The 24,188-nt window shown below is 47.7% G+C and overlaps 14 protein-coding genes across 14 annotated transcripts; 3 read left to right on the top strand and 11 right to left on the bottom strand.

Moving 5' to 3' along the window:
* The first annotated feature begins 382 nt into the window (after positions 1–382).
* ASPWEDRAFT_183850 (uncharacterized protein) lies at positions 383–756 on the top strand. The gene is made up of 2 exons (XM_040831998.1): positions 383–641; positions 694–756. Exons 1-2 carry the CDS (start codon positions 445–447, stop codon positions 704–706), a joined length of 210 nt encoding a protein of 69 aa, XP_040689520.1. The 5' UTR covers positions 383–444; the 3' UTR covers positions 707–756.
* Positions 757–1,156: 400 nt separating this feature from the next.
* Positions 1,157–2,017, bottom strand: ASPWEDRAFT_41079 (uncharacterized protein). Its single transcript, XM_040835464.1, has one exon. The coding sequence runs from the start codon at positions 1,740–1,742 to the stop codon at positions 1,539–1,541; it is 204 nt and encodes a 67-aa protein (XP_040689519.1). The 5' UTR covers positions 1,743–2,017; the 3' UTR covers positions 1,157–1,538.
* A 5-nt stretch (positions 2,018–2,022) lies between these two features.
* Positions 2,023–2,688, bottom strand: ASPWEDRAFT_172633 (uncharacterized protein; the record flags this gene model as incomplete). Its single annotated transcript, XM_040830949.1, has 1 exon — positions 2,023–2,688. One exon carries the CDS (start codon positions 2,686–2,688, stop codon positions 2,023–2,025), a length of 666 nt encoding a protein of 221 aa, XP_040689518.1.
* A 346-nt stretch (positions 2,689–3,034) lies between these two features.
* Positions 3,035–4,181, bottom strand: ASPWEDRAFT_183849 (zinc finger MYND domain-containing protein; the record flags this gene model as incomplete). Its single annotated transcript, XM_040831997.1, has 2 exons — positions 3,035–3,654; positions 3,716–4,181. 2 exons carry the CDS (start codon positions 4,179–4,181, stop codon positions 3,035–3,037), a joined length of 1,086 nt encoding a protein of 361 aa, XP_040689517.1.
* Positions 4,182–4,868: 687 nt separating this feature from the next.
* Positions 4,869–5,778, bottom strand: ASPWEDRAFT_172631 (uncharacterized protein; the record flags this gene model as incomplete). Its single annotated transcript, XM_040830948.1, has 2 exons — positions 4,869–5,102; positions 5,155–5,778. The coding sequence occupies 2 exons, from the start codon at positions 5,776–5,778 to the stop codon at positions 4,869–4,871; spliced, it is 858 nt and encodes a 285-aa protein (XP_040689516.1).
* A 167-nt stretch (positions 5,779–5,945) lies between these two features.
* Positions 5,946–6,789, bottom strand: ASPWEDRAFT_531408 (uncharacterized protein). The gene is made up of 2 exons (XM_040837836.1): positions 6,668–6,789; positions 5,946–6,619 (listed from the first exon to the last, which is right to left on the bottom strand). The coding sequence occupies exon 2, from the start codon at positions 6,510–6,512 to the stop codon at positions 6,126–6,128; it is 387 nt and encodes a 128-aa protein (XP_040689515.1). The 5' UTR covers positions 6,513–6,619; positions 6,668–6,789; the 3' UTR covers positions 5,946–6,125.
* A 357-nt stretch (positions 6,790–7,146) lies between these two features.
* ASPWEDRAFT_60029 (uncharacterized protein) lies at positions 7,147–9,178 on the bottom strand (the record flags this gene model as incomplete). The annotated part of the gene is made up of 4 exons (XM_040838493.1): positions 7,147–8,833; positions 8,883–9,005; positions 9,056–9,098; positions 9,162–9,178. 4 exons carry the CDS (start codon positions 9,176–9,178, stop codon positions 7,334–7,336), a joined length of 1,683 nt encoding a protein of 560 aa, XP_040689514.1. The 3' UTR covers positions 7,147–7,333.
* A 1,659-nt stretch (positions 9,179–10,837) lies between these two features.
* On the bottom strand, positions 10,838–11,245 carry ASPWEDRAFT_531365 (uncharacterized protein). The gene has a single exon (XM_040837835.1). It carries the CDS (start codon positions 11,160–11,162, stop codon positions 10,929–10,931), a length of 234 nt encoding a protein of 77 aa, XP_040689513.1. The 5' UTR covers positions 11,163–11,245; the 3' UTR covers positions 10,838–10,928.
* ASPWEDRAFT_41077 (uncharacterized protein) lies at positions 10,950–12,379 on the bottom strand. The gene has a single exon (XM_040835463.1). It carries the CDS (start codon positions 12,088–12,090, stop codon positions 11,329–11,331), a length of 762 nt encoding a protein of 253 aa, XP_040689512.1. The 5' UTR covers positions 12,091–12,379; the 3' UTR covers positions 10,950–11,328.
* Positions 12,380–12,609: 230 nt separating this feature from the next.
* On the bottom strand, positions 12,610–13,391 carry ASPWEDRAFT_183845 (uncharacterized protein; the record flags this gene model as incomplete). The annotated part of the gene is made up of 2 exons (XM_040831996.1): positions 13,062–13,391; positions 12,610–13,015 (listed from the first exon to the last, which is right to left on the bottom strand). The coding sequence occupies exons 1-2, from the start codon at positions 13,376–13,378 to the stop codon at positions 12,610–12,612; spliced, it is 723 nt and encodes a 240-aa protein (XP_040689511.1). The 5' UTR covers positions 13,379–13,391.
* Positions 13,392–13,589: 198 nt separating this feature from the next.
* ASPWEDRAFT_156075 (putative MFS monocarboxylate transporter) lies at positions 13,590–14,882 on the bottom strand (the record flags this gene model as incomplete). Its single annotated transcript, XM_040829696.1, has 2 exons — positions 13,590–14,751; positions 14,794–14,882. The coding sequence occupies 2 exons, from the start codon at positions 14,880–14,882 to the stop codon at positions 13,620–13,622; spliced, it is 1,221 nt and encodes a 406-aa protein (XP_040689510.1). The 3' UTR covers positions 13,590–13,619.
* A 193-nt stretch (positions 14,883–15,075) lies between these two features.
* ASPWEDRAFT_740865 (FAD-dependent oxidoreductase) lies at positions 15,076–17,905 on the bottom strand. The gene is made up of 6 exons (XM_040839434.1): positions 17,524–17,905; position 17,455; positions 17,134–17,408; positions 16,718–17,088; positions 15,928–16,667; positions 15,076–15,878 (listed from the first exon to the last, which is right to left on the bottom strand). The coding sequence occupies exons 1-6, from the start codon at positions 17,750–17,752 to the stop codon at positions 15,173–15,175; spliced, it is 2,322 nt and encodes a 773-aa protein (XP_040689509.1). The 5' UTR covers positions 17,753–17,905; the 3' UTR covers positions 15,076–15,172.
* Positions 17,906–18,083: 178 nt separating this feature from the next.
* ASPWEDRAFT_183842 (Zn(II)2Cys6 transcription factor) lies at positions 18,084–20,240 on the top strand (the record flags this gene model as incomplete). The annotated part of the gene is made up of 6 exons (XM_040831995.1): positions 18,084–18,148; positions 18,193–18,457; positions 18,502–18,688; positions 18,735–18,766; positions 18,810–20,138; positions 20,185–20,240. 6 exons carry the CDS (start codon positions 18,084–18,086, stop codon positions 20,206–20,208), a joined length of 1,902 nt encoding a protein of 633 aa, XP_040689508.1. The 3' UTR covers positions 20,209–20,240.
* Positions 20,241–22,537: 2,297 nt separating this feature from the next.
* On the top strand, positions 22,538–23,517 carry ASPWEDRAFT_41074 (uncharacterized protein). The gene has a single exon (XM_040835462.1). The coding sequence runs from the start codon at positions 22,607–22,609 to the stop codon at positions 23,219–23,221; it is 615 nt and encodes a 204-aa protein (XP_040689507.1). The 5' UTR covers positions 22,538–22,606; the 3' UTR covers positions 23,222–23,517.
* The last annotated feature ends 671 nt before the right edge of the window (positions 23,518–24,188 follow it).

The following is a 24,188-nucleotide window of genomic DNA, read 5'->3' as shown; positions in this document are numbered from 1 at the left end:
GCAATGATGCGTTGTCAGTGGCTGGGAAGGCTGCTGTCGTAAGAACACATCATGGATGATTCACAATGAGGAAATCTCGAAGCGACCAGGTCGGTTGCGACGGCACCGCGTGGTGAAAATTTTTTGTATGAGGGTTTTGATAAGGCGATGAGTCAGGCTAAGCCCGAGTCGATCATCCCACTGCGGTCTAGTCCGTCCATCGCCATCGGATCCAGCGTGCCGCCCATTATTTTTGGCGTTCCCATGATCGGGAAAAATCAGAGCAAAAATCAACAAAAAGGAGCCCTGGAAGTTATATAAACGGACGCTGGCTCCGTCCATCGTTTCTCTCATCCATCAGAATCATTCTTCCTTTACAAACCTACAAACAATTGGAACAATCCCTCAGTCCACCAAACAATTCCATCCTCTCCAAACAATCAAACCACAACAACCACATTAAAAATGACTTTCCCATACCCCATGATCGGCCAGGAGACCTACCGCTTCTCCAAATCGCGCCAGAACACTCCTGCCACAACTCCTGCAGTGACTCCTTTGGCCACTCCTGCTGCTAGCCAGCTCGATGTCAGCACCCCGGCGAATGCCTCTCGCAGCAGCTCTACCTCAAGCCTTGGATGGAAGCAAAGAATCTCGCGACGGTATGTTCTACTCATGTTTTGGTTGATATCTATTCAATACTAATTACAATAGATTCCACTTTTAAGTGATTGCGACAGCCATTAGACATGGCACAACTTTACGAAAATGAGGCATACGCTCAGGCGATAGACTGGTGTTGGTGTTTGGGTCTGATTTCATGATTATATCTTATACCATATTAATAATTAATGTCAAAAATAAAATACAATAACCATATACATCACCTACATTAATCACTATTACTTCACCTTCATCTATATTGTAATTGACTTTAAAACTCTTCCTGTCAACCGCAAACAGACAATAGACTAAGTTAAGCTCTCGGAATCGCGGCTGCGACGATCGGCGATCGGAAAGGCGGCACTGAGTGGGTCTTATCCAGCCACAGCCATCTATTCCCATTTCTATTGGCTGGCGGGGATTTTCCTTTGAATTACCTAATATCCCAGCTTCATCCTATTTTATGCCTGCCACCTGGCTCTGCTGTCTTCCCGGCTGAATTGGCCCTGTCCATCAAACTCTCTTTTTCTCCTGCCTGCAGCACACCAATCATCGCATCCTGCGCTTTAATCCGATCACCCATTGTCACATCCTCAATTTTCCCTTCTCGGGTCTGCCGCGACCGCATCATCCCGACCATCGCTTCATGTAGCGGTGTATTCCCCTTGTTATTCGGGCACTCACATCCGACCCTCGACTAACTAACCAGAAACTTCGCCGCATTCACCTGTCCCAAGTTCCTCGCCAGAATGTGAAGAGCGGTGTTGCCATCCGCGTCGGCGTGGTCTATGCTAGCACCATGGCGACCAGCCCGTCCAGCATGGCAGTGTTAATCAGCTCGCCGTCCACAGAGCGCGAAGCTAGTATGTGTAACGCAATCTGTCCATTGTTGTTTTCTAGCCGCGCGTTCCCCCGTTTTCGCATGGGAATTTTGTGGTGAGGTGGGAGTCGCTGTTTCCGCATCCGGCGTGGCTTCCTGTCGCGTAGTGCAGGGCTGTCGATCCCTCCTTGTCTTGGGTGTCTATGGTGTTGGGGTTTCTGGTGAGGAGGATGTTGAGTCTTTTGGTTATATGGGAAGAAATTTCTTCTTCAGAGAGCATGTTGCAACGCACAGATTGTGCACTGCGGCAGCCCAGTGCAGTGGAAGGCGCCCGTTGCTATCGCGCGACGATACCACATTTGCAGTATCGTTGTCGACGTCGCTGTCTCTGTCGCATTGATCGAGCAGCGCTTGAATTCCTTCCACATTCTAATACCAGCTATCAAGGTGAAGAGCAGTGACATTCTCAGCTACGGTCCTCCCTCTTCCAAATCTAGTATTTCCATTGTCGCTGTATTGCTGCTTTGCATATATATCAGCACCATTGTCAACCAGCCGTTTCACTTGTAACTAGCATGGGAGATGGCTACAGTATCAACCGGCTGCGCCTGTCTATCTTCATCGTTTTGCTGGCCGCGGTTGATGGTAATAGCGTCGCGAGCGGAAGCGCCCATATCGAGGAGCAAGTTTATCAATTCCTCGCCACGATCAATGCGATCGCTTATCCAATCCTGTCTGACGTTATCATAATTCCCTCCGTTCCAAACCAGATAAACAAGAGAATCAGTAGCACACAGCAACGCCGTCTTACCATAACCATCTCTATCATGAATATTCAACGAGGTTTGGCTATCCAGCAGAAACCGCACCGTCTCAAGCTGCGCATATCGACACGCCACATTCAGCAAGAGATATCCTCGCTCGTTGAGCGGTTGTGTTGACTGAGCTGCATCCACCTTATAATGATTAAGAAGCAGGCGAAGAGCATCCGTGCTTCCATGCGTCGCGGCAACCCAGAACGGGTCGTAGTAAGCCGCTTCATCTGGGGCCAGGGCATGTCTAAGGTGTTTTGCAATATATCGCTTCAGAATAGGCATGTCATTGAGCTGGACTATTTTGAGTAAAAGGCCACTATAATCTGTTTTGTAGAGAATAGCGCCGTTGGTGTCGAGCAGCGTAACGTTGGAGGCATCGGTCCGACGAGTGTGGAATTCAGTGTATGGCATTATTCCGTCTAGAATTATTTTCAATGTTTCTGTTTTATGCTACTGTGAATTTTTGTTTTTTTTTTTTCGAGTCAAAAAATATTTTATTGGCATGGGTGGAGATTGGCTACATAATAGTAGGTGAGCCCATGGAACATATATAGATGACAGCGGCCCCACCGTAGAACATGACAGAAGGCTTGTTGAGTATGATAAGAACTTGCGTCTGCAACTACTGTATATTTGCAATTTCCGAATAGAAGTATGATTTGAGATCTTATCTAAAAGTGCAGCTCATTCCATGCACGCAGTTGTACTGCATATGCCATGCCCCTTGGTTCATGTAGCCAATTCTTTCGCCGCGACATCAAAAGGCCAAAATCATCATATCCTCGATTCCAATGCAGCTAACACCCACGCCCTGTTCAATCAAGTGTAAACGACGCTGAACCTCCTTTGTCCTGCGTACAATCCGCTCAGGTTGATAAATCTCGTCCAACGAAGTAACAATGACGGCCTCCAAGCGCCCCAAAAACTCAGCCTTAGCCTTCCCAAAAGCAGCATCGCTACCCTTCAAGATCGTCTTCAACTTGCCCGCATACGGCTTGACAAGCACATCGATCTTCCCCTCAATGGCCATCGCAAGATCAAGCTGTTCCGTCAACTCGGAGACGTCATTTTGCGTACGGCGGAAAAGACCATACTGCAGACGAAACGTGTCGCGGAAGTACCCAAAATGGAACTCATGCTTGGCCTTTCCGACACGATGCGCTGCGAGTTCGCTCCAGGGATAGAGGGCGCCGTGGTATCCGTACTGCGCGCCGCTGGGGTCGATGGCCCAGACTTCGCCGTTAAGGAGGGTGATGCGGTAGACGTTGTGTCCTGGGAAGTGTCCGAATTGGTCACCGCCGTTGGCGAAGCAGGTTTTGATCGAGAGTTTGTTGTTGGTGGCTTCGAATTGGATTTCTTCGACTGTGAAGGAGATGTCTATACACGGTTAGCACTGTCTCTTGTCGATCTGTGGTAGAAGATTTGGAGCGAATATTACCCATCAGGAGCGCTGCGACAAAGGCGTAGAGATACACCATCGCCTCCGAGCATCCGATATACACCAACGCCGCGTCCAAGATGTCCTGACCGCCCTTGACATCAGCGGAGAAGGGTGTCAGCTGTCGTTGGAGACGTGATACTTCTCCTTTGTATCCTTCGAGATATACAGTCGAGCCAACAGCACGCACGGTCGTGAACTGAAGAGGATAGGCATGGAGACGAATCCTGTAAAAGATAGCTTGAAGGAATGAGGCCGCTCGAGAAAGAGTCTTGCGAGTCTGCAGACGCTTGCAGTTCGTTTTGTGTCTGTCCCAGTCGCTCTTCTGACAAACTCGGCTGCAGTAGAAGGTTGGCTGGGGGGTTTCTTTGTCGTATCTAGGAGCGTCTGAGCATCCACTGCATTTCTTCGTAGTGGAATTCTGGCAGTGGGCGCAGATGGAGGGGGCAGAGGAGGGGTTCTCCATTGCTGTCGGGTCGTGGTTGTTGGGAGAGATGTAGAAAGGTGGAGGGGAAGTCGAACAGATTAATTGTCTTTGTGCGTCTTGTTGCTGGGGAAGCGCTGGTTGGACCTTTCATTCACTGATCGATCGATATCAATTCCTGCAAAGGTTACTTCCACTAGGCACCACAAGAAGTTTTTGGAGGAACTTTTAGAAAGAATCATAGTATGACTAAGAAGTGAGTGGAAGATGAGGTAGTAATGTTCTAGAACAAAATGTACGGAATTAAACCTGATGTCAAAGCTGAAATCACAAGTCGACCTAGACTCCTAGGTGAGGCTGTCATGTCACCTTTTAAGCCTAGTGGAATTTGACTGTATTCACTCGATTCTATCCCGGTGAGGTGACGATAAGGGTAACTCAGAGATAAATGGAGGATGTGATAACAACGATATTTTTATTGAAGGACTCGAATATCGTATTTCATTCAAATCTAAACTAGACAATCAATCTAAAACATCATGCATACATAACCGTCATTCGTAAGTGGTCAAACAGCATCCCCAAACTATAGAAAACTGCTATATAGAAACATCGTTGCAGGGCATAATCGTGTGATCGCATGTCAAAAGTATCCGATCAGTATGGGTCATCAAACGGATTGAATCGTTAAGCGCTTGTCGTCAAATACTACCCTGTATCGTCAATAGTTCAATCCAATCGGAGAGATCCATCGCGATCCTCAGCCTTGTCGAGAGCATCAGTAACGCGAGATCCGTCTCCCTCGTAGAGAAGACCATCGTAGACTACAGCACCGACGATGCAGCCAACAATCGGGGCGATGATAGGAACGATGAAGTAGTAGTTATCGGAAATGAAGACCTCTCTACCATAGACGATAGCAGAGAAAAGTCGTGGACCAAAGTCTCTCGCGGGGTTGATGGCCTAGAGATAATCAGTAAGACCAGGTTTCCTTTATAGGGTCAGAGGAACATACATATCCAGTCTGCCAGCCCAACGCAGCACCGATAGCAAGCAGGAGGAGAAACATGGAGAGCTGGGAAGAGTGGAACCGAGACTTATTGATCGGGTCTGCGATGCTGAGGGCGCCGAACATGAGAACCGCTGATCCGAGCCATTCAGAGAATGCAGCCTCCCAGTTGGAGGTGAAAAAGTCGGACGGATACGTCGAGAAGATACCAGCGGAGTGGTGTCCCTTTGGACTCAGAATTGAGCCACCGGGGATGGTGTACTCGGGATCCCAGGCCTTGATGGCCGATCGGTAGTTGATATAGACAATGGCGGCACCGACAAAGCCACCGAAGAACTGGGCAAACAGCGTTCCTGGCAGCTTTTTCCACTGTCCGCGAGAAGGACGAATGAGAGCCATGGCAATAGTGACAGCCGGATTGATGGCAGGACTGGGATCGGAAAGATATCCCGACAGACAGACAGCAGCTGCCCATGCGATGTTAATCGACAGCCAGGTGCCATACTGGTAGTCGGACAGGAGGCATTGTGCGACCACGCCGTCTCCAATGACAATCAGCAGGGCTGTTCCAAGAAACTCAGCCACATATGGCTTCAGAGCTCTACGAGAGAGGTTAGGCAAGCGAAACATTGTGTCTTTGCGTCAAGCAGGGGATTTGAGGAGGTTGTTTTGGAGTTGTTTTGAGGGGGAAAAGAGGGGAAATCATTGTTATCTTGTTTTGTTCACCGCCAGTCTGCATGCGGCTTAGCGTGGTGGATCCACGATCGACCCGTTATGGATTTGTATAGCTTCATGTTGTCCAGAATAGTATAAATCAAAACAGATATCATCAATCAACACCATAGAGTACGATTGCATATCGGATCAAAATAATAATATTATGTGATTAAGGAGTGACTAAAACATAACCAAACTCTCCTGATTGCTATACCCAACCCCTATTTCTTCCATTGATATCACTCGCAATGACATCCAGATCAAGCCCAGCAGTTAATCACCCCACCGTCCAAGTTAATCGGATAAGCAGACCCTGCGTATGCATCCAGATCAACATAGGTGTGCTGAGCAGTAAGGGTATCGATTGTGACACCGTTATTCTTCAGCGTACAGACGACGGTTTGAGGGAAGGCAGTCAGCTGGGCAGAGGAAGCAAGAACATGTCCATCAGCAGCGACGGAAGTGCCGGCAAAGAGGGAGGAAAGGTACTGGTCGGTGCCATCGGCGTGGAAGTTGACGCTGGCATAGGCACCGGACTGGTCGTTGGAGAGGGCAAAGGTGACTTGGTTGGCTTCGCGGGTTTGAAGGGGAGAAGCTGCAACGGAGGCAGTGAGCAGGGAGAGGACGGTGGTGATGGTGAACTGCATTTTGGTTGATGTTGCTGAGTGAGAATGGATTGTATTGATGGTTTGATTGTTGAGGATGTTTTGGATGATGAAGCTGTCAGGTAGGAACGCTGGCTTTTATATCTTTGCTATTACATATAAGGGACACCTTCAAGTCTACAGTCAATTGTGCTTACCATGTCGCATGATCAAAGTCTCAGATCGCCTGCCTAGAATACATACGAACACTGCAGGTAAATTTCGATATCAAAAATAGATCCATTTCAACCATAAGACATGCATGAGAATATACTCAGTAGACCATATACTTCAGGCCCACCAAAGTAAATCTACCAAACCCCACACTCTAAAATACTAGATGCAGATGATCAAGTGCATCTCGTATGCAGTAAGCAAACGTGGAAGCCAATCCGCGGTTCGAATTACGAGGTGGCTTGAGACCCCGCCAATTCGATCGATCTGACATTCTAAAGTGGCGTGACTCGGCGAGTATTAATGCAAGGATATGCTGGATGGATCATAAAGTGTAATGATGCCATTCAGGTGACTTGGTCCGGATGCAGGTAAGACATTCGTATTCTACACTTTGTCTTTCGTTCGAAGACATTGTCCGTAGGCTACAATTATTACTTCGAGGACATCATTTTTGAAGTGGTTGTCATAGTTAGGCAGCAGTTGTATTCGTTCTAGTCACGATAATTACAGGATCCATCCTTGCGAGCAGTAGATATTAAAACCAGTAAAAAACATCCTCAGGTTACACGACCTGATGATTTGCACAGTTTCGCCTCAAGGACAGCACTTCTCCCATCCAACACACTATCCACAGCGTCTGGTAATAGCTATGCCAACTCAGCCACTGTCGACGCACATCCAGCCCAGATACTCCCCCCGGACGCAGCAGCAGCAATACCAGGATAATTAGGCGACTGCTGAGATGACGCTCCCAGCTTCTTGCTTATCATCCTTGATCCATACCCGTTCGATTGAACAGCCAACGGAGCTGGGCGAGGAGCAGCCCATCTCTCGTTGTTCAGCATGATGGTAAGCACGGGGATCCCATACCGGTGAGATATCCAATACACAGAGCTGGGAATGGAAGACATATATCCCCCGTCGCCGACAATCTGGCACACGAATTTCCCCTTCCCTTTGCCTCCACGCAGGAAGTCAGTGGCTAGTTTGATGCCTAGTGCACCACCACCAGACCATCCATGGCCTCCGCCACAGGTAAACCACGACTTGGGATGTGTGGCTGCGACTTGATTGGCCACGATGGATGATAAAGTAGCCGCTTCAACGGCCCAGATTGTATCTTCGGGACAGAACTTGCGGACTTCTTTTATCAGATGGAATGCGTTGAGGGGATCGCGCGGACCGTAGACGGGGATATGCTCGTTGGAAAGTCTGCGGTATCTATAAAACCCATCGCGATAGCTCATCGTTTGGGCGATTTGGGATTTCATGAGAGCGCAGTTATTGATGCAGCGGTTGAGTTGTTTGAATGACATGGCCGAGTCGGCGCGAAATGTTGCCAGAGAAGGAATGTCGCAGAGAGTCATCTGCGGTTTCAATGGATCGATGTCAATATGGAAGATCTTTGCGGAACCTGACGGTCTGCATTGCGTAGACACCCATGGAACATCGCAGTCAAGGACTAGGATGACATCTGCCGTTGCGACTGCTGGATGTGCCCCCCATCGTGTTCCTAAAGACGCAGGATGGTTTGCTGGGAAGGACATTTCACTGCCGCCCATGCTCAACACGTGAAGATGCTTGACAGTGTCGGCCAATGCAATCAGATTGCTCACTGCTTCTGGATTTCGTCCTGAGTAGCTGGTGATAATGAGTGGTTCGTCTGCGTAGACCAGATGATTCGCGATCATCTCCACCCCAAAATCGGACAGAGGCGAAGGCGATACAGACACTTTCAATGATAGACTCGGTATACTTTCAACCTCATCTGCCAGTATTTCCCTCGCAGCGGTTAGATAGACAGGGCCCTTAGGTTCACTATTCGCAAACTGTATTCCCCTGTTAACAAATTGCCGGATATTCTTCCCCTTCGTAATCTGCTCCGTGTATCGGCAATACTGCGAGGCAATTTGTCTCTGATCAGGCAAATCTGGGATATACTGCTTATAGTCAGACCGAAAACCGGCCGTTTCCCCGTTCAGTGCTATAGACGACAGTTCCGCAAAGACGAGCACCGGCACTCGTCCAATCGAGGCATTATGCATCGCAGCACCCAATTCCTCTGTTCCCACGTCGCCACGCACAAAGATAGCTTGCATTTTCCCTGTTAATCGGGAAAAGCCATCTGCCATGGACACCGCGACAAACTATATACGCCATGAGTTTCCACTCAAAATATGGATGCTGATGGCTCACCTCTGTCGGACACGTTACAATCTTGGGGAAGCGATCTGGTCTGGTCTTCTGACCGACTCCAATGGCTCCCAAGATCGAAGGATTATCGAAGCCAAAGACGACAAATACATGACTAACTCCGGCCTGGAGAGTCGGTCAGCATGTCTTTATGACGAGGGTGAGGATATTCGAACCTCCCAGAGTGTCTCGAGGAAGACAAAGGCAGCAGTGGATGACCTGCGGAAACATGAGCCATTTGCATTTAAATAGGATGAGAATAGATTTCGTAGAGAGTTATACATCCTGGGTAGTTGCATTGTTGCGGATCTATAGCAGAAGCGAATGAAGATCGATGGTTTCTGGTATATTATAGTTGTAGAATGGCACTGTGACAGTATAAATAGCTGCCAGATTATGATGATTCATAGATAATCGTGATTTCATAGCAGATGCCACAAAACGTGACTAAATGAAGATGGTTGAACAGAATGTCGTGTAACCCACAATATAAAACTGTCACGAGCTGTCTAGACCAAAAGCTTGACAATACACATGGTGGCCTGGATGTGGAGATGCTATACACATTGCAGAAGGCAACTGTAATAATCGCAAGAAGAGCACAAATGACATAGTGTACCCGTGACATATGTAGCATGTATCTGCCATGTCAGTGAACGCACACGCAAGGGACTACATATGACATCTACCCGTTGTACGGCAGGTACAATCATCGTCCTTGATAGATATGATATCCTCGCAATGGCCTCATATATCATCAACAGCCATGTATCCCTGCCCTATCGATGTCCAACGCCTCAACGTCAGCCTGTAGAGAACTGCAGTATACCTCCCAAATAGGAATTGTAGCTCATTACTAGGTTCGGTGCTATGTAGGCCACTAAATGTGGAATAGAGTTGACCCTATCACAGTCCTCTATGGACAGGGGAAGGCTGTGTCTCAACTCTATAGAACGGCAACCGTCGGGTGGAATAAGCATAGTTCCATTGACCCGAATAGCAATCCGGCATCTGGCCAAAATGCTATTGCGACTTATCGATATCTCTATATCCACCAATGGAAAAGACGAATACTATTTCGACCTCCATCATACCTATGGAAAGACGCTCTTTATGACAGCATCTGCGATAAGTGCTCTATATAATAGCCATAGATTGATGAATATCCATCTTAAACTGGTTTACTATGTTTTACTATGTTGCAGATACAGCAGGACGATCAAGAACGGTGAAAAAGGCCATAATAGGCGAAGCTGGGACAGCCGGTTGGGATTCTTCAATCCTGCAGGATAAAATACAAAAGGAGAATAAGAATACCTTACTGGTGCTACTGGATGAAAGAAGCGTTATTAAATCGGAGGTTGTCGGGAATACCTCGGTGAGGTTTTATTGCATTGTTCTGCATGTTATTTCAAATCATCTACTTGCTATCATTTATATTATTTAATGAAAGTAGACATTGCCCATTTATTTCAGCATTAAACTGCACTAATTCCCCATAGCCTACGACCCCTTAGTCCATTTCTTTGACTTGGTTTAATCACTGTAAATCATGGTACGCGTAGATTTGACATACTGTGTAATATAAACTCCTTGCTTCTGCTAACACGTGGAACTTGATCAGCTCCTGCCTATTCAGGACAGATCGGGATTTGGATAGCTATAGTGACATCATCAGCTCAACGCCATAATGGAAGCAGTCCTGAGGCAGAAAGCAGTTGAGGCATGATTTTGTATTATATTCGAAATATGACCATCAAGTCTATTTTAGGCAATAAGATATAACTTTATTCTCCATCCAACCATAGCAAAATGTGAATCGGGCTAACCCGAAACGGCCACACGTTGCGCTGCTCAGCCTTGTGAAGATCATCTGCTGCAGTAATGTCAGCAGAATAAGAAGTTATAAGAAGCGTGTACTCAGCAATGAGTCTTAATATTATTTCTAATCTCAAATCAAACGGTGAATATTCTATATACTCATCACCACTTCCACAATTACTTGGTAAGTTACGTCCACCGCTTCATGTATCCGCCACTCACACTAAGTCAGCAAAAATGTGCTTCGGATCCAGCAAAGACACCGATCACGATCCCTACTGGTGGGGATATATCGACGACGGCCAAGGATGGACAGCCCGTCGCAAATCCGAGTATATGAAAACGCCCGAATACAACAAAGACTTGCGACGTCAGATGCGAGAGCAACGAAAGGCAAATGGGGGTCGTGTTGCGGTGCCTAGCTCTGCGTATAGGAAGAATTACTGAGATATAACACGACATAATGGCTGGATGTAGTGGGATGAATTGATATGAGATTTGATGATAATGATTCTCGTTTTCTGCTTTTATTGTCGATAAATGTACTTTATTTACTTTTGAACACGGATGAAGTTTGCATGTATACACAGCCCTCGACAAATACGTCTGAAACCATGGTCGACATAAACTATACCATAGTATCTAAATCATTCAAGAAGGCATCCTCCATATACTCTCCTATACCCCGGAATCTCATATCAGAAAAGAACCACTCTCTCTGCTCCACCACCTTATCTATAGGCACTGCACTAGCACCTGTGATATTCCACTCATCCATATACGCAATCGCCCGTTGAACATCATCTAGTTTTTCATCCTCCACTGCCTGCAAGATATTCTCCGTCGTCTTATGTGTGACAGTAAACCTCTTTCTGTAAAAGTGTTCCACAGTTTTGATCGCCTCATTCCATGTCTGTATATCTCCAACAACATATGTATGCCTCTCCCAGGTCCCAAAAGGGGCATCGAGCAGCTTGACCAATGCACGGGCGACATCTCGAGCGGAGGTCCATCCAACCGGTTCATCGCCTGTTCCTGGCACAGTTGCAGTCAAAGTATCCAGATCCAGAGGCAAGATGCCAGGGAGAGGCTTCATGTACGATCGGGCTTTGGTGGTATCGAAGATATTGTCTGGTTGGTTGCCATGGCTTGACCCGCCGTATGGAATGATGGTAGGATCAACTTTGCTGCCCTGTACGAAATAATCCATAAACCAGCCCCCTTTGACGACTGTCCATTCTACATCTTCCACGTTGGCGAGAGTATCCCTGAATACGCGATGAGTCGAGTCGTAAAACCGTGGAAGATACGGGAAGCGATCGATATCACCGCCATAATCGGATGGGATGAATCGTTTGCAGTGCTCGCTCATTTGACATGCTGTGAGCATAGCTTCGTGAGCTGTGTTATAGTGAGCTGGGTCGTTTGAGTGGAGGAATGAGAAGAGGGCAGTTGCGTTGGTTTGTTGAGGATTGACAGGATGGATGAAGCTGTGTAGTCTGAGACATGCAGCTCAATGTGTGGGTTTGTAGTAAACCATGGTCGATTGGAGAGAGAACGTGTTAACACTGCCATACGAGGTGGTTTCGATGGATTTGAGGCGATGAGTTCTTCAATCAGGTATTTGGAGACATCGCTGGCACCGGCGATGGCGATGGAGGACATCCTGTGTAGAGTTGATAACAGTATCCTATGTCTTTGTATAAAATAAAAGATGTATTATTTTTATATGTCATTGTATCGGAGAGTATCAAGGCGGAAATATCAAACAGTCCGATTCGGCGACTTATAAAGGATCGACAGCGGAGACTTTATCTCACCAACAACACAGCAAGTTATTAAGAATTACAAAAAGAAACGAGCATTAGCACTAGCAATAGCAAATACGCAGTCCATTTGAAATACTGCATCACTCATCCACATCATAGTAATTCTCCGTCCAGCTCTTCATCATCTCATCCAAATCCTCCACCGGCATCCCCATCTCCATCTTCCTCTCAATCGTAGCCTCATATCTCTCCCTCAAAACCGCCAGCGCCACACCCTTTAGCTCCTGCAATTCCTCCGCACAGATACTATCCTTATACTGGCTCCTATACACGCCGAGTTGTTCTTCGAGGCCATCAAGCTCCTCCATTGCTGCACTGTCGTTGAAAGCGAATTCATCGCCCATGCAGACCGGACAGGCCTGGTCGGTGCCGCAGTTCCCCCTGAGTTCGGGGAATAGCTGTCTGGTGTCTCGGCATCCAGGACAGATCCAGGTTGTTGTGTCGCAGCTGGGACAAGAGTTGTTGAAGTAGTGTTTGAGGACGTCGCTGTATAGCATTAGCATGTTGCTTGGTGATGGGAGAGAGTGCATACCGTCCATGGGGTCTGGGTAGAATCATCATATCTTCCTGCTGCCCGTCAGCTCGTCGCCAAGGACGAGTCATAGAATCTAGAGCGGAAGAGAGTAGCGTCTGAGAGCCATCATCGCCATCATCCCCATTCCCGTCGCAGCTGTTCGATAGGCAGTAGTTATGCTTCCAAGGCTCGCCTTGGTTCACATAATACACATCCGGGCCAGACAGTGCCCAGTATCCTTTATGGTCTGGGATATGGTAGTAGACATTCTGGACTGTGATTGAGGATGTGTTGGAAGTGGGCTCATTGTTTGCTGTTGATCTGACAACGAGCATCTTTGCACTGTGGGTTGGTGTAGACGAGGATGAGGTCGTCTGAACGGACTTCTGAGGGAAGGGCTGAGGGTGACATGTTGATTTATGCTTGTTTGCTTGTTCTTGTTCTGCGATAGATATCTTCAGCTTTTGGATTATCGGAGGGGAAGAAGAGCATCGAGGTGAATATACTAAAACAGGTAGCGAAAGATATACAGGCAACCATATCTAGAAATGAACTCATATTTCAATCACTGTATGTCTATTTATCCTTATACTTCACAACCACAATCGTAGGCCACAGCTGCAACAGCACAGCGCCAACCATCAAGCATCCCGCAAATATCTGCGCCTTCAAAAAATACGCCTCGGAAATATTTACCAACGCCCCCGCAATCGGCGTGCCCACCAACGACCCAAACGAACTAATCCCCCACATCATTCCCATTCTCGTACCGAGGAAATCGCTATCAGGGCAGAGGGCGGGATGGGCTATTGATGACGTAGGTCCTGTGACGAGGACGCCGCTGAGGAATCCCCAGTAACATGCCCAGACGATGAAGCCGGGTGTGTTTGTTGCTGCGATCCAGGTGTACATGGCGATGGCGGCGGCGGAGGTGCCAAATAGCACGACGCAGATGGGCTTGACGTGCGATGTGAGGAGGTAGGGTAGTGTTCGACCAAAAGCAGAGGCGCCGTTGATGATAGACACGAGGTAGGTGGAGAGATTTTGGGGTGTGTGCAGCGCTGTGCGGGCGTAGGAGGCGACGTAGAAGATGGGGATGTAATATGCCAACATGACGCATGTTAAAGACACGGAGAATAAGGTGAATGGGGCTTCCTTAAAGGCCTTCCAGTCGATCATGCTTCGTGCGCGTGTCTTTTTGCCTGGATGACGGCAGAGAATGGCGCAGGTGATGATCGCCATGAAGAGATTGATAAAGGCAATGCAGCGGACAGTCCAGGGGAAGCCTATACGAGGCTGCAGCTGGCGGAACATGATTGGGAAGATGACGCTGCCTACACTCGATCCGATAGAGGCACAGCCGATGGCGATAGGGCGTCTGGTGGTAAAGTTGGAGGAGATGACAACAAGAGCAGGGATGTATGCGATGCCTCCACCCATTCCGACGCAGAAGCCTTGAGATAGAAGGACTTGATAGTATTGTGTAGCTAGACTGGTCATCATCATTCCAAACACGACCAGAAAGCTGCCCGTCACAATCAACGGACGGAGATATCCAGAGTCGACTAATGGACCAGTCACGATGCCAACCATGACAATGAGAGTGGCCTGGATACTTCCGACCCAGGATAGAGCAGAAAGAGTTTCATCGCGAAAAAGGACGGTTTGGTAGTATTCCTGAAAAGCACCATATGTCGTGATCAATCCCCTGAGCTGTCAGAATAGCTTCAATATGCAGGATGAAACATACCATGAATTGACAAACACACAGAAACCGGCAACAACGCTGAGAATACCCTCGCGCCGTTTATAAGCATCATTATCAGTAATTACAGACATTTTCACATACACAGAATATTAAAATGGGAAACAGACGCTTATAATCGCATCTCCAACAGCTCCAAAGTGGAGAACTTCCCCGCGTTCGGTTCTTCCCTCGGGCCAGATTCGTTCGGCTAGAAAAACTGCCGAATTGGAGATTAATTATGGAGTCACTTGGAGTATCTGTGCTGAATGGAATGATCCGATTTGCTGCTATTCTGGTGGTGACTCACTGCGGAAGTAGTATCGGAATATGTCTATAATCTATCTTGCATCTAACAATGTTTCTATAACATCATCCTATCCATCTAGCCTCTATCCCTCATAATACCAGCCAATATCTCCTCTCTCCATCCCCATCCAATGGCAACAGCAGCACCGGGTCCAAACAAACAAGTCGTGGTAGCCAAAACGCCCACCACCTTGACCCAAGACACAACAACACCGTATAATTGAAGATCCCTAAAGCACAAAAGTAGCCAGATCAGTGCACTTCCCATCGAGAAGATCTCATCATATTGTAAGAATCGAGCGATTCCTTCCGAGAATGACTGAGCTGAGGCTGTAGTAGAAGGGAGGAATATTTCCAGAAGAGATGAGCTGTCTGGAATGTTCATCCGGACATGGATGAATGCAGCACCGGAGACCACGGCCAGGATGAAAGAGCAGAACCGTGTAGACAATGTCACTCTCGGACGTAGCTTTGCAGGAACAATCTTCATAGCAAGCATAAGCAGTACCTGCAGAGCAGGCACAATCAGCGGGAATAACTGCCAACCCGCATTAATGCTCTGTCGCATCGCCAAAGTGGGAGCTACGAAGCTGGCCCAGGTTGGAATATAGTATCCCAGAATAAGAGCAGGAAAAAGCATCGTGATAAGAGAGGGACTGATGTAGCTGCTGTCCGCAACAAGAATCTTGGAAAGCGGTGATTGCATAAAGTCGAGGAGAAAGTAGATAGGAGCAAACTTTCCGATGCCTTTGAGTTGGAATGCGAGTCCAAATAGAATCGGACTGGACTGTTAGCTTTTTCATCGTTCAAGAAGATGGGAAAGTTACTTACAGGAGTGGCATGGACCAGTGATGTGCGCGACGATAACTTTCCAATAGCCAGATTGCGTAGATCGGACCGAGATCAGTAAGGAATGAGTTTATTTGGAGTTTTGATAGTGGATGTGAGCCACTGATGAATGGGAGAAAGCAGGTAATCATTGGACGAAAGAGATCATCCAGATACTGCCAGTGGTACTGTGGCTTGTATAGACTGACTGCTTCTCCCGTACTGGATTCCCATGTACCAGACAGGAGAGTGCGGCCGAGATACGGGATAGTGCTGACAAGAGTGGCATCCATAGTTGAAAATGCCACCAGCAGAAGGCTAAGCAGAGGAAGAGCCCAGATAAATCTCTTCCAGCCAGGTTCATCTTGAATGTTTCTGTAGTTCTTGTCATATGGAATCAGACATTCTTGAGATCCTTTGACGGGGATGAAGTCCAGTTTCTCAGCGCCAACGATGGAACGCGACGTTTTGTCGGTCAAGATGCTGGTGAGATGTGGAAGCATGTATAGCCCGACGATTTTATGCTTCCATGTCGCCAGTGCCTCCAGTCTCGTGAGGTCATTTGCCTTGGCCCAGATTCCGTTGACGCGAGGCTGTCGTGACGACTCCCATGATGATAAACAGGAACGCAGATCTTGGAGTGAGTATGTCGAGGAAGAGTTGACAAAGGAATGCAGAATATTTGCTAGAGATGCAGCGCTTTCTATTGCGCTATTTCCTCCTTGGCCCATGTTTGGCGTCATCTATCATCACTGTCAGTATGCAGTCGTATATATAGTTGAGATGTACATACTTTGTGTATCGAATCTCCAATACACACAAATTTATCAACAGTCCAATATTTATAGAAAGCCTCCTCAAGAGGCACATATGTCGTCGTGATGGCATTCTTGTAGACCGCAGCAAACGGGACACCCGCAGCAACATATTTGTCCAGATGGGAAGCAATGTTCTGTTTCAGATCGTCTGGCGTGAATCGAGGAAGAGTGGACATCGAGTATGTCTGTTCCAATCTCGTGAATAGAAACCAGAATACCCGGCCTTCCTTCCCGATGATAATAAGACTGGAAAAGCCATCACCAAAGGAGCGATGGGACTCTCCTGGCTTCAAACCGGGTGTTGCGTTGGAGATTCCAAATACGCAGGAATATTCAGACTTCATTTCTGTGAAGTGTTAGCAGTGTCGATCAGGTGGCTCTGTATACATACTAGCTTTTTCTCGTTTGACAGCATTATGCATCTTGATGTCCATCATGTGCTGCCACATTTGCTGTCGAATTGTACTCTTGACTCCATCTGCTCCAACGACGATATCGCCATTGAATGAAGAGCCATCAGCACAGTGAGCGATAACACCAGAATCAACATGCTCAACACGGACGACCTTTTTCTCCAAGTGCACTCGAGACTGAGAGTCTCCTAAATGTTTATACAGAATCGCCAAGACGATCTGCCGGTCCAAAAATGCCACAGGATATCCATGTCTGTATACGTTAGACTCATAAACAATAAATATGTGTGTAACCTAACTCTGATGGATGGTCTGAGGAGCAGTATCCTCTGTCAGAATATCTCCATTGGCCTTTAAGTATTTCGCACCCTTCATTGGCTCAACTTCATCTAGGATGTCGTCGTATATGCCTAGTTGATCGAGGATCCTTGCTCCATTGGGAAGGACGCCAATCGACGCCCCGACTTGGGGTGCGATATCATTGTAAGCCTCGAGGACGACGTAGTCAATATTTGCTCGTTCTAGACTGTGCGCAAGGGTGAGGCCTGCAATTGAGCCACCGACGATGACGACTCGAAAGTTTTTTGTTTGAGACATGGTAATCGAACAACGAATTTCAGATGATCAAGCGACATGACAGGCTACATCTCTCTTTTATAGCATATCCATCGGAAACATCGGGTCGTATAACTGCCTCAGATTAACTCGCTTCTGTCACTTCTATATTCTCCGTCAAATCCGGGTCTAAATCTCATCTCCGGCACTAACACAAAATCTCCACTTTAACTGCATTATTCTGGGCATTATCGTACTGCATATTATGATCGTCCTTTATGTCCGGATATCACTGCCTGTCCCCCTCTCGCTTTTCCTGTTCTTCTCCGGCGCTACACCAAACCCCCGTTACACTTGCTCAGTCTGCCCCGTCATGCCTGCGCGGGATAAACGGAAGCCGCGAATTCGACTTTCGTGCACATTTTGCCGTGAGAAAAAGTCGGTGTAACCTATTTTTGCTGGATAAGGCTGATATATGACAGGCTGAAATGTAACCGGCAGCATCCGTGCGACAGCTGCGTCAGACGTGGTCTCGGAGTGTTTTGTGATTATATCTCGGAGAATCGATCTGCGAGCCATGTTCAGCAGCGGTGGCCTTCTATAGCAGTTCAACCGGCTGTTGTTCAAGAACAAAACAGAGAAGCAGAACATGCATCGCCATCAGCGTCTCTACCGGGGAAGATTATCCCCAGTCAGGATGGGACTCGATATATCAATTCTGCTCACTGGCAGGCTATTCTTGATGATGTTGGTATCCTGTATATTGCAAGATAAAGGACTAATATAATCAGATCAACATGGTGGAAAGAATCACCAACGACAAAGAACCGCGCGATGAACGACGGCCAGATGGTCCGTTGCTGCTGTTTGGCTTGACTCTGCCTGTATCCAAAGTGCAGTTGTTGGCCGGTCTTCCTCCTCGTCCAGTTATGAATCGACTTTTATCTAGATTCTTTAATTCGAGGGAATCTCCACTGGGTGGGAATATTCTAGCTTGAGTAACGAGTATAGCTAACAGTCGCAGTGATGTTCCATCCTCCTACATTCGAAAAAGAGGTAAGTCATCTCTCTGCAGTATCGCGCGAATACTGACCATCAGTACATCCATTTCCTATCCAACCCCGAAGCAGTCAACATGGCCTGGCTGGCTGTCCTCTTCGGCGTCCTCTGCTGCAGTTCCAGATTCCAAACGGGAGGTGCCGATGATTCGTCTCTCTTCGACAATTGTCTCTTCCATACAGCGCAATGCCTCGCCATGGCCAACTACACCACCCCCGGTCGATACAAAGTCGAAGCGATGATCATGTACTTGGGACTCGAGTATCTCAAAGCCAGTGACGCTCAGGTCGGTGTGTCCGTATTGACTAGCATTCTCACTCGACTGGCTGTACATATGGGCTATCATCGCGACTCGAAACACTATCCACGTATCTCCATCTTTGACGGTGAGATGCGCCGCCGGGTTTATCTATATCTGGTCATGCTGGATTCTGCTCTTTCCTCGCAGGCTGGGGTTCCACAGACCGTCCCTAAATCGCAGAGTGACACTGAGCTTCCTAGGAATCTCCTAGACGAAGATCTCCATCCTGACATGACGGTCCTCCCACCATCGAGACCGGAAACAGACCTCACGCCTGTCGCTTTTATGCTCATCAAAAAAAGACTGTTGAACATCGCTACCGAAATCGCAGATATCGCATCCTCCGTCGACGGCCGATCTTACGATCAAGTCCTATATCTAGATCAGCGCCTTCAAGAATTCTATCATAACATCCCGCCCCTCCTGCGCATGCGCTCGTCAGTAACATCCATCATCGACCCCCCAGACGTCATCCTCCATCGCTACGAACACGCTCTCAGCTTCCAACGAGAACGATGCATGCTCCACCGCCGCTATCTATCTCAATCCCGCCACGACGCACAATACGCCTACTCCCGCTGGGCCTGTCTAGACGCAGCGCAGATGATCCTCCGCTACCAAGTCGATCTGCACGGCGAATCGGCACTCGGCGAACAAGTCCGATCATCGGGTGCGATCTTCTTCAGCTCACTCACCACGGGCAAGTATCTGACTGCAGCGATGATTATCTGTCTTGAGCTTTCATTTCGGGCGGTGGAGGACCATGCCGCTGTCCAGGCAGAAGATCAGCATATCTTGAGAGAGAATCTGGTACAGTCATTGCAGACATCGCATGGGATTTGGATGGCGTCGCGGGGACGGTCTGAGGAAGCTCGGAAAGCGGCGGAGACGACGGGGTTCATGCTTGGGTTGACGAGGTTTCGGGCTGAGGTGCAGACAGAGGATGTGATTCCAGCATCTGGGATGGTTGGCCAGGCGGATGCCTATCCGATGGGGAATCCGGTGGAGCTGATTCCGTCGCTGGAGTTGTTGCAGGGCATGTTGAATGATCCGTCGCGGTTTGATTGGGTGAGTTATCCTATACTAAGCTTGAGAATGGATGCTGATTGTATAGTGCCTGTGGGATACTACGTTTTGATACATCCATCTGCATCATGGTGAGGGAACTCGTTACCTAACTCGGTTATATGATAACAATCACACCTGTCAGTCTTCTAGCTCTCATAAATGATTATTCGTTTTCAAAGTCAACACACTTGATGTGGCAGGATTTGAATCAAGCTGTCATGATGGATGGGATGTCCTTAAAGACATACCGATTCATCACAATCTGGAATTGACTGGTTTGGATGACTGGCAGCTGGACAGACTGTAGGGTCATAAGGGCGGTTTCAAAGTTATTGGCATGGCTGTTGGAATTTGAGCTGAGGCTCTTCTTTCCACCTTTTGGGGCCATGGTTTCGAGGAATCTAGACATAGAGATGGAATGTCAGCGCCGTTTATAACGTCTCCGGGGTGCATGGAGTCATTTATCTGAAAAATCCACTGGAGTTCGAACGAATGGTGGCTGGGAATAGGAATGGTTCTTTAGGGAATAGAAGGTAGCAGAAAAACAGATCAGGGATAAAACATCAAATGATCAAGGCATTGAGCAGCTATTCATGGCGAGCCGTTTTGGCTCGCTGTAAATAGCTATCTGAAACTTTGCTAGGACAGCGGACAGCATATACCAGTGTAACCAGACATGCAGTGGATGGGTGGTGTGCAATACAGAGATGAATAGGTAAAAAGGAGGGGTCTGAAACGCAACGCAGTACAATAAAAGGGGACAAAGAAAGAAAGAGGAAGTGTGAGCCAGTAGGCCTTACCATAGAAATCTATCACAGAGAAGCGTTGATCGTGCTGGTAGTACTGTTCGAGGTTGGATCAAGATAAAAACTAAACATAGAAAATGCTGGTCAGCGAAGATACACTCGGTGGAATTATAGGTTTGGCAGTGGGATATGACTTACAAGGATCGCACGATCTCTCGGTCGGGGTATCCGTTTCAGGATTGGAACACGCGCGGTTAGTATCAAGGCTTTTGTCGTCCCTGGGGATCAAGATCAGTCACTACCAGCCATAATACTACGTATTATTGATCCTCGAGCGTTGGCAGTGCCATAAAAGTGGTTCCTGTGAGAGTAGACTGACCTAACCCATGAAAAGTGTCGCTGGCTAAAACGGTTCCTTGATAACAGTAATCTCAAATCCAGTCTGCTTGTAATGGGGCTTTTGAGGGCTATTAGAGCTCATTAGCTGTCAGCACTGGTCTGAAGATAATGTGTTATAAGGCTTACCTAGACACCCAATCTGTCCTTCGAGGAACCAGGTTTTCAATGACAGTGAGCTTAAATCTGCGCTGTTGGTAATGAGGCTCTAGGGAACGCTAGACCTCACGAGCCATCATTCCTAGTTTGAATCTGAAGCGTCCTTAGTATTGCTGGCGCGTGGGCCACGCTGCCAAAGTGATGGCCTTAGGACGCGACTTACCTTAGAACTGGAAAGAAGGGTACCAACAGCGCTATAGCGCGCTGGAAGAAAAGGGATCTTAGAAGTAAAGAGGACTTGTTGGTGATGCTGTCAGTAGTAGATATATCACTGAAAAAACGATGGTGATGACGCTGATGAAGGGAAGGAGGGCGGGTGAGAGAGGTAGGTAAGAGAAATGGGTGAGAGGAAAAAGTGAGAGGGACACACGCTAAGCAATAAGTGAGATGATTCCTGAGGCTTTATTCACTGCACTCGTTCACTATAAACTATGTCATCTAGGAAATCACTGCGCCGGCCACACTATCACGCGGAATTTTTCTATCCTCTTTTCTCTTCGTCACCCACGCTGTTAGAGTGCCAAATCGGCTCGCCAAAAATCTGAGCAATAAATTGGCAGCATGCTATGACTGTGGAGTGATGCAGACAGCCTACATTACTAGGCCACCAAGATTGGCTATAAAGATCATGGAGACCCGGAATAAGTTATAGCCTGAGGAGTTGGCGAGGCGCCTATACGGTCCAATAAGTCTATGTATCCATCTAGAACTTCATACTGCACGGGACCAAGGCGTAAATTTGGGTGCTTTCAGTTAATTTTTCTTGGTATGCTGTTGATTCATCTTTTAAGACGCGTACGCCCTACTCTAGATTCACGGGCAATTTTTGACACATTCAAATGCGGTTGGCTTCATTTCCTCGTCGGTAAGCATGGAGGGCTTGTTTAATTTTATATTCATCCTGATGATAATCAGATAACATGGTTGTGTGGTTGAATATTTAATAAAAAATAAAGCTATCTAATAAAAATGAGCTGTGACCGACGAGTATTGCCTGAGCCCATCTTCATGGGCGCTAAACCTATTCCAGATGGAAGCCTAGACCGTATTTAGGCAATCATCATCATCATCTGCTGCATGCTTCCTTCGCCACCACAATTTCGCCAGATTCAACAAACGCAGAAAAAACAAGGGAGAAGAAAACGAAGAGGGAGAAGAGGGACGAAAATGTTTCAACCTAGAGCAGAAGGAAGAGTTTGTGGGATACCGCCCAACGCTTACCGCTACAACCCTATTCCGCGCAACAAAGCAATCGGGGCCGTTCGCGATGCCCTGGAGAAATTACAAATGGTCAGACCCGCCGATCGACCAAGATTCTTGACTTTCGATGAGGAGCAAAAGTTGAAGACAAAGTGGCGCGAGTGCAAGACCATGAAACAGTTTGTTCGTCTGGCCAAAGTGCGTCCCTGGACAGCATGGTCCCTTCAGCTCCATTTTGGCGAAGTTGAGGACTCTGGCGAGAAACTCGAGGATTTTATCAGAGACGCTGCAGCTTCATGTGTACAGGCTGTGAGGCGAATTCTACAGAAGGAGGAAGTTTCGATTGGCATTCACTGGGCAAGCCACTACTCTGTGCTCTCTGACTCGCAAGTGGATGAGTTGGTCTTTCTCTACGTGGAGCTGACCAAGGTTGCCGACACTCCATTCTCTGTTCCTGACCCAGCGTGGTGCAATGAATATTGGTTGGTCCTTAGGCGCATCTCGCCGCAGTCGAAGCAGCGAGTGCAGGCGATTGTTCCTCCTGGATATCGCGGACGGCTGGATGCGTGGGTGGATCAATAGTCCATTTATCAAGATGATCTTTGCTATCAAACTTATGTTGAAATATGAAATGTAGCTTCAAGTCTCGAAATGAAATTCTGCTTTCTGATGTTAGCTCGAGTGGCGTCTATCAACAAACACGGATGTGTGCTCGTTTATAATTCCATTCACTGCCCCCCCCCAAACACCCAAAATAACACACAGTGCCGATTGAGCCCATCGCCTCGAATTACAAAGTTTCTGCTACCCACCACCACCCTCACTTCTCCCACCCATCGCTTTCCATTTCATCGCCTCTGTTGTTCTACCTCGTCTCTTTCTTTGCATCCGTCAAAGCTGTGCCATCATGTCGGGGTCCCCCGGTCGAGAGCAAGAATCACAGAATCCGGCCGAAAAGGAGCTTTCGCGCCCCAGAATACACGACCCTCAAGAAGAACGTAGCGGTCACAGATCACGACGCAATATATTTCGACGATTTAGGACCAGGCCTGGCGAGGTTTCCTGCGAAGATACGCCCACGCATCCATCAGCCACCCAATCCAGCACGTCCTTGCAGCCCACGTCAGCTTCCCTCGGTTCGGAAATAGGCTCGACAGAGCTACCACTACACAGAGTATTGCATAAGATGCCCAGCGTTTCTGGAATTTTCGGAACCGTTTCAAAAAGGTTGAGTAAGTGCAGAAGATCTTCTAACAATATATTTGTCATTGAGCTGATTATCTCGTCATCAGGAAGCGAGACCCCTAAGCTGACAAAAAGCCAACGAGCCTCCCACGAAGGCGAAAGAGGTATCACCGAGTCCCACCGGGTGGTAAGACTCAGATGGCGAGAGGCACACTCCCTGGAAGATTTTGCGCAGCTTGCAGGATGGGGACCGGACCTTGTGGAGTCTATTCGGCCTATGTTCACTCCTTATGGCACCGTGGAAGAGTTTGTTCGGCAATACGGTTCAATGTACATCGGGAAGTTGATCAATGCATACAAGAAC

Source organism: Aspergillus wentii (genome assembly GCF_001890725.1).
Source record: "Aspergillus wentii DTO 134E9 unplaced genomic scaffold ASPWEscaffold_4, whole genome shotgun sequence".
Classification (NCBI taxonomy): Eukaryota; Fungi; Ascomycota; class Eurotiomycetes; order Eurotiales; family Aspergillaceae; genus Aspergillus; species Aspergillus wentii.
The sequence above is the reverse complement of the archived record's forward strand: the minus strand, read 5'-3'. Positions and strand labels throughout refer to the sequence as shown.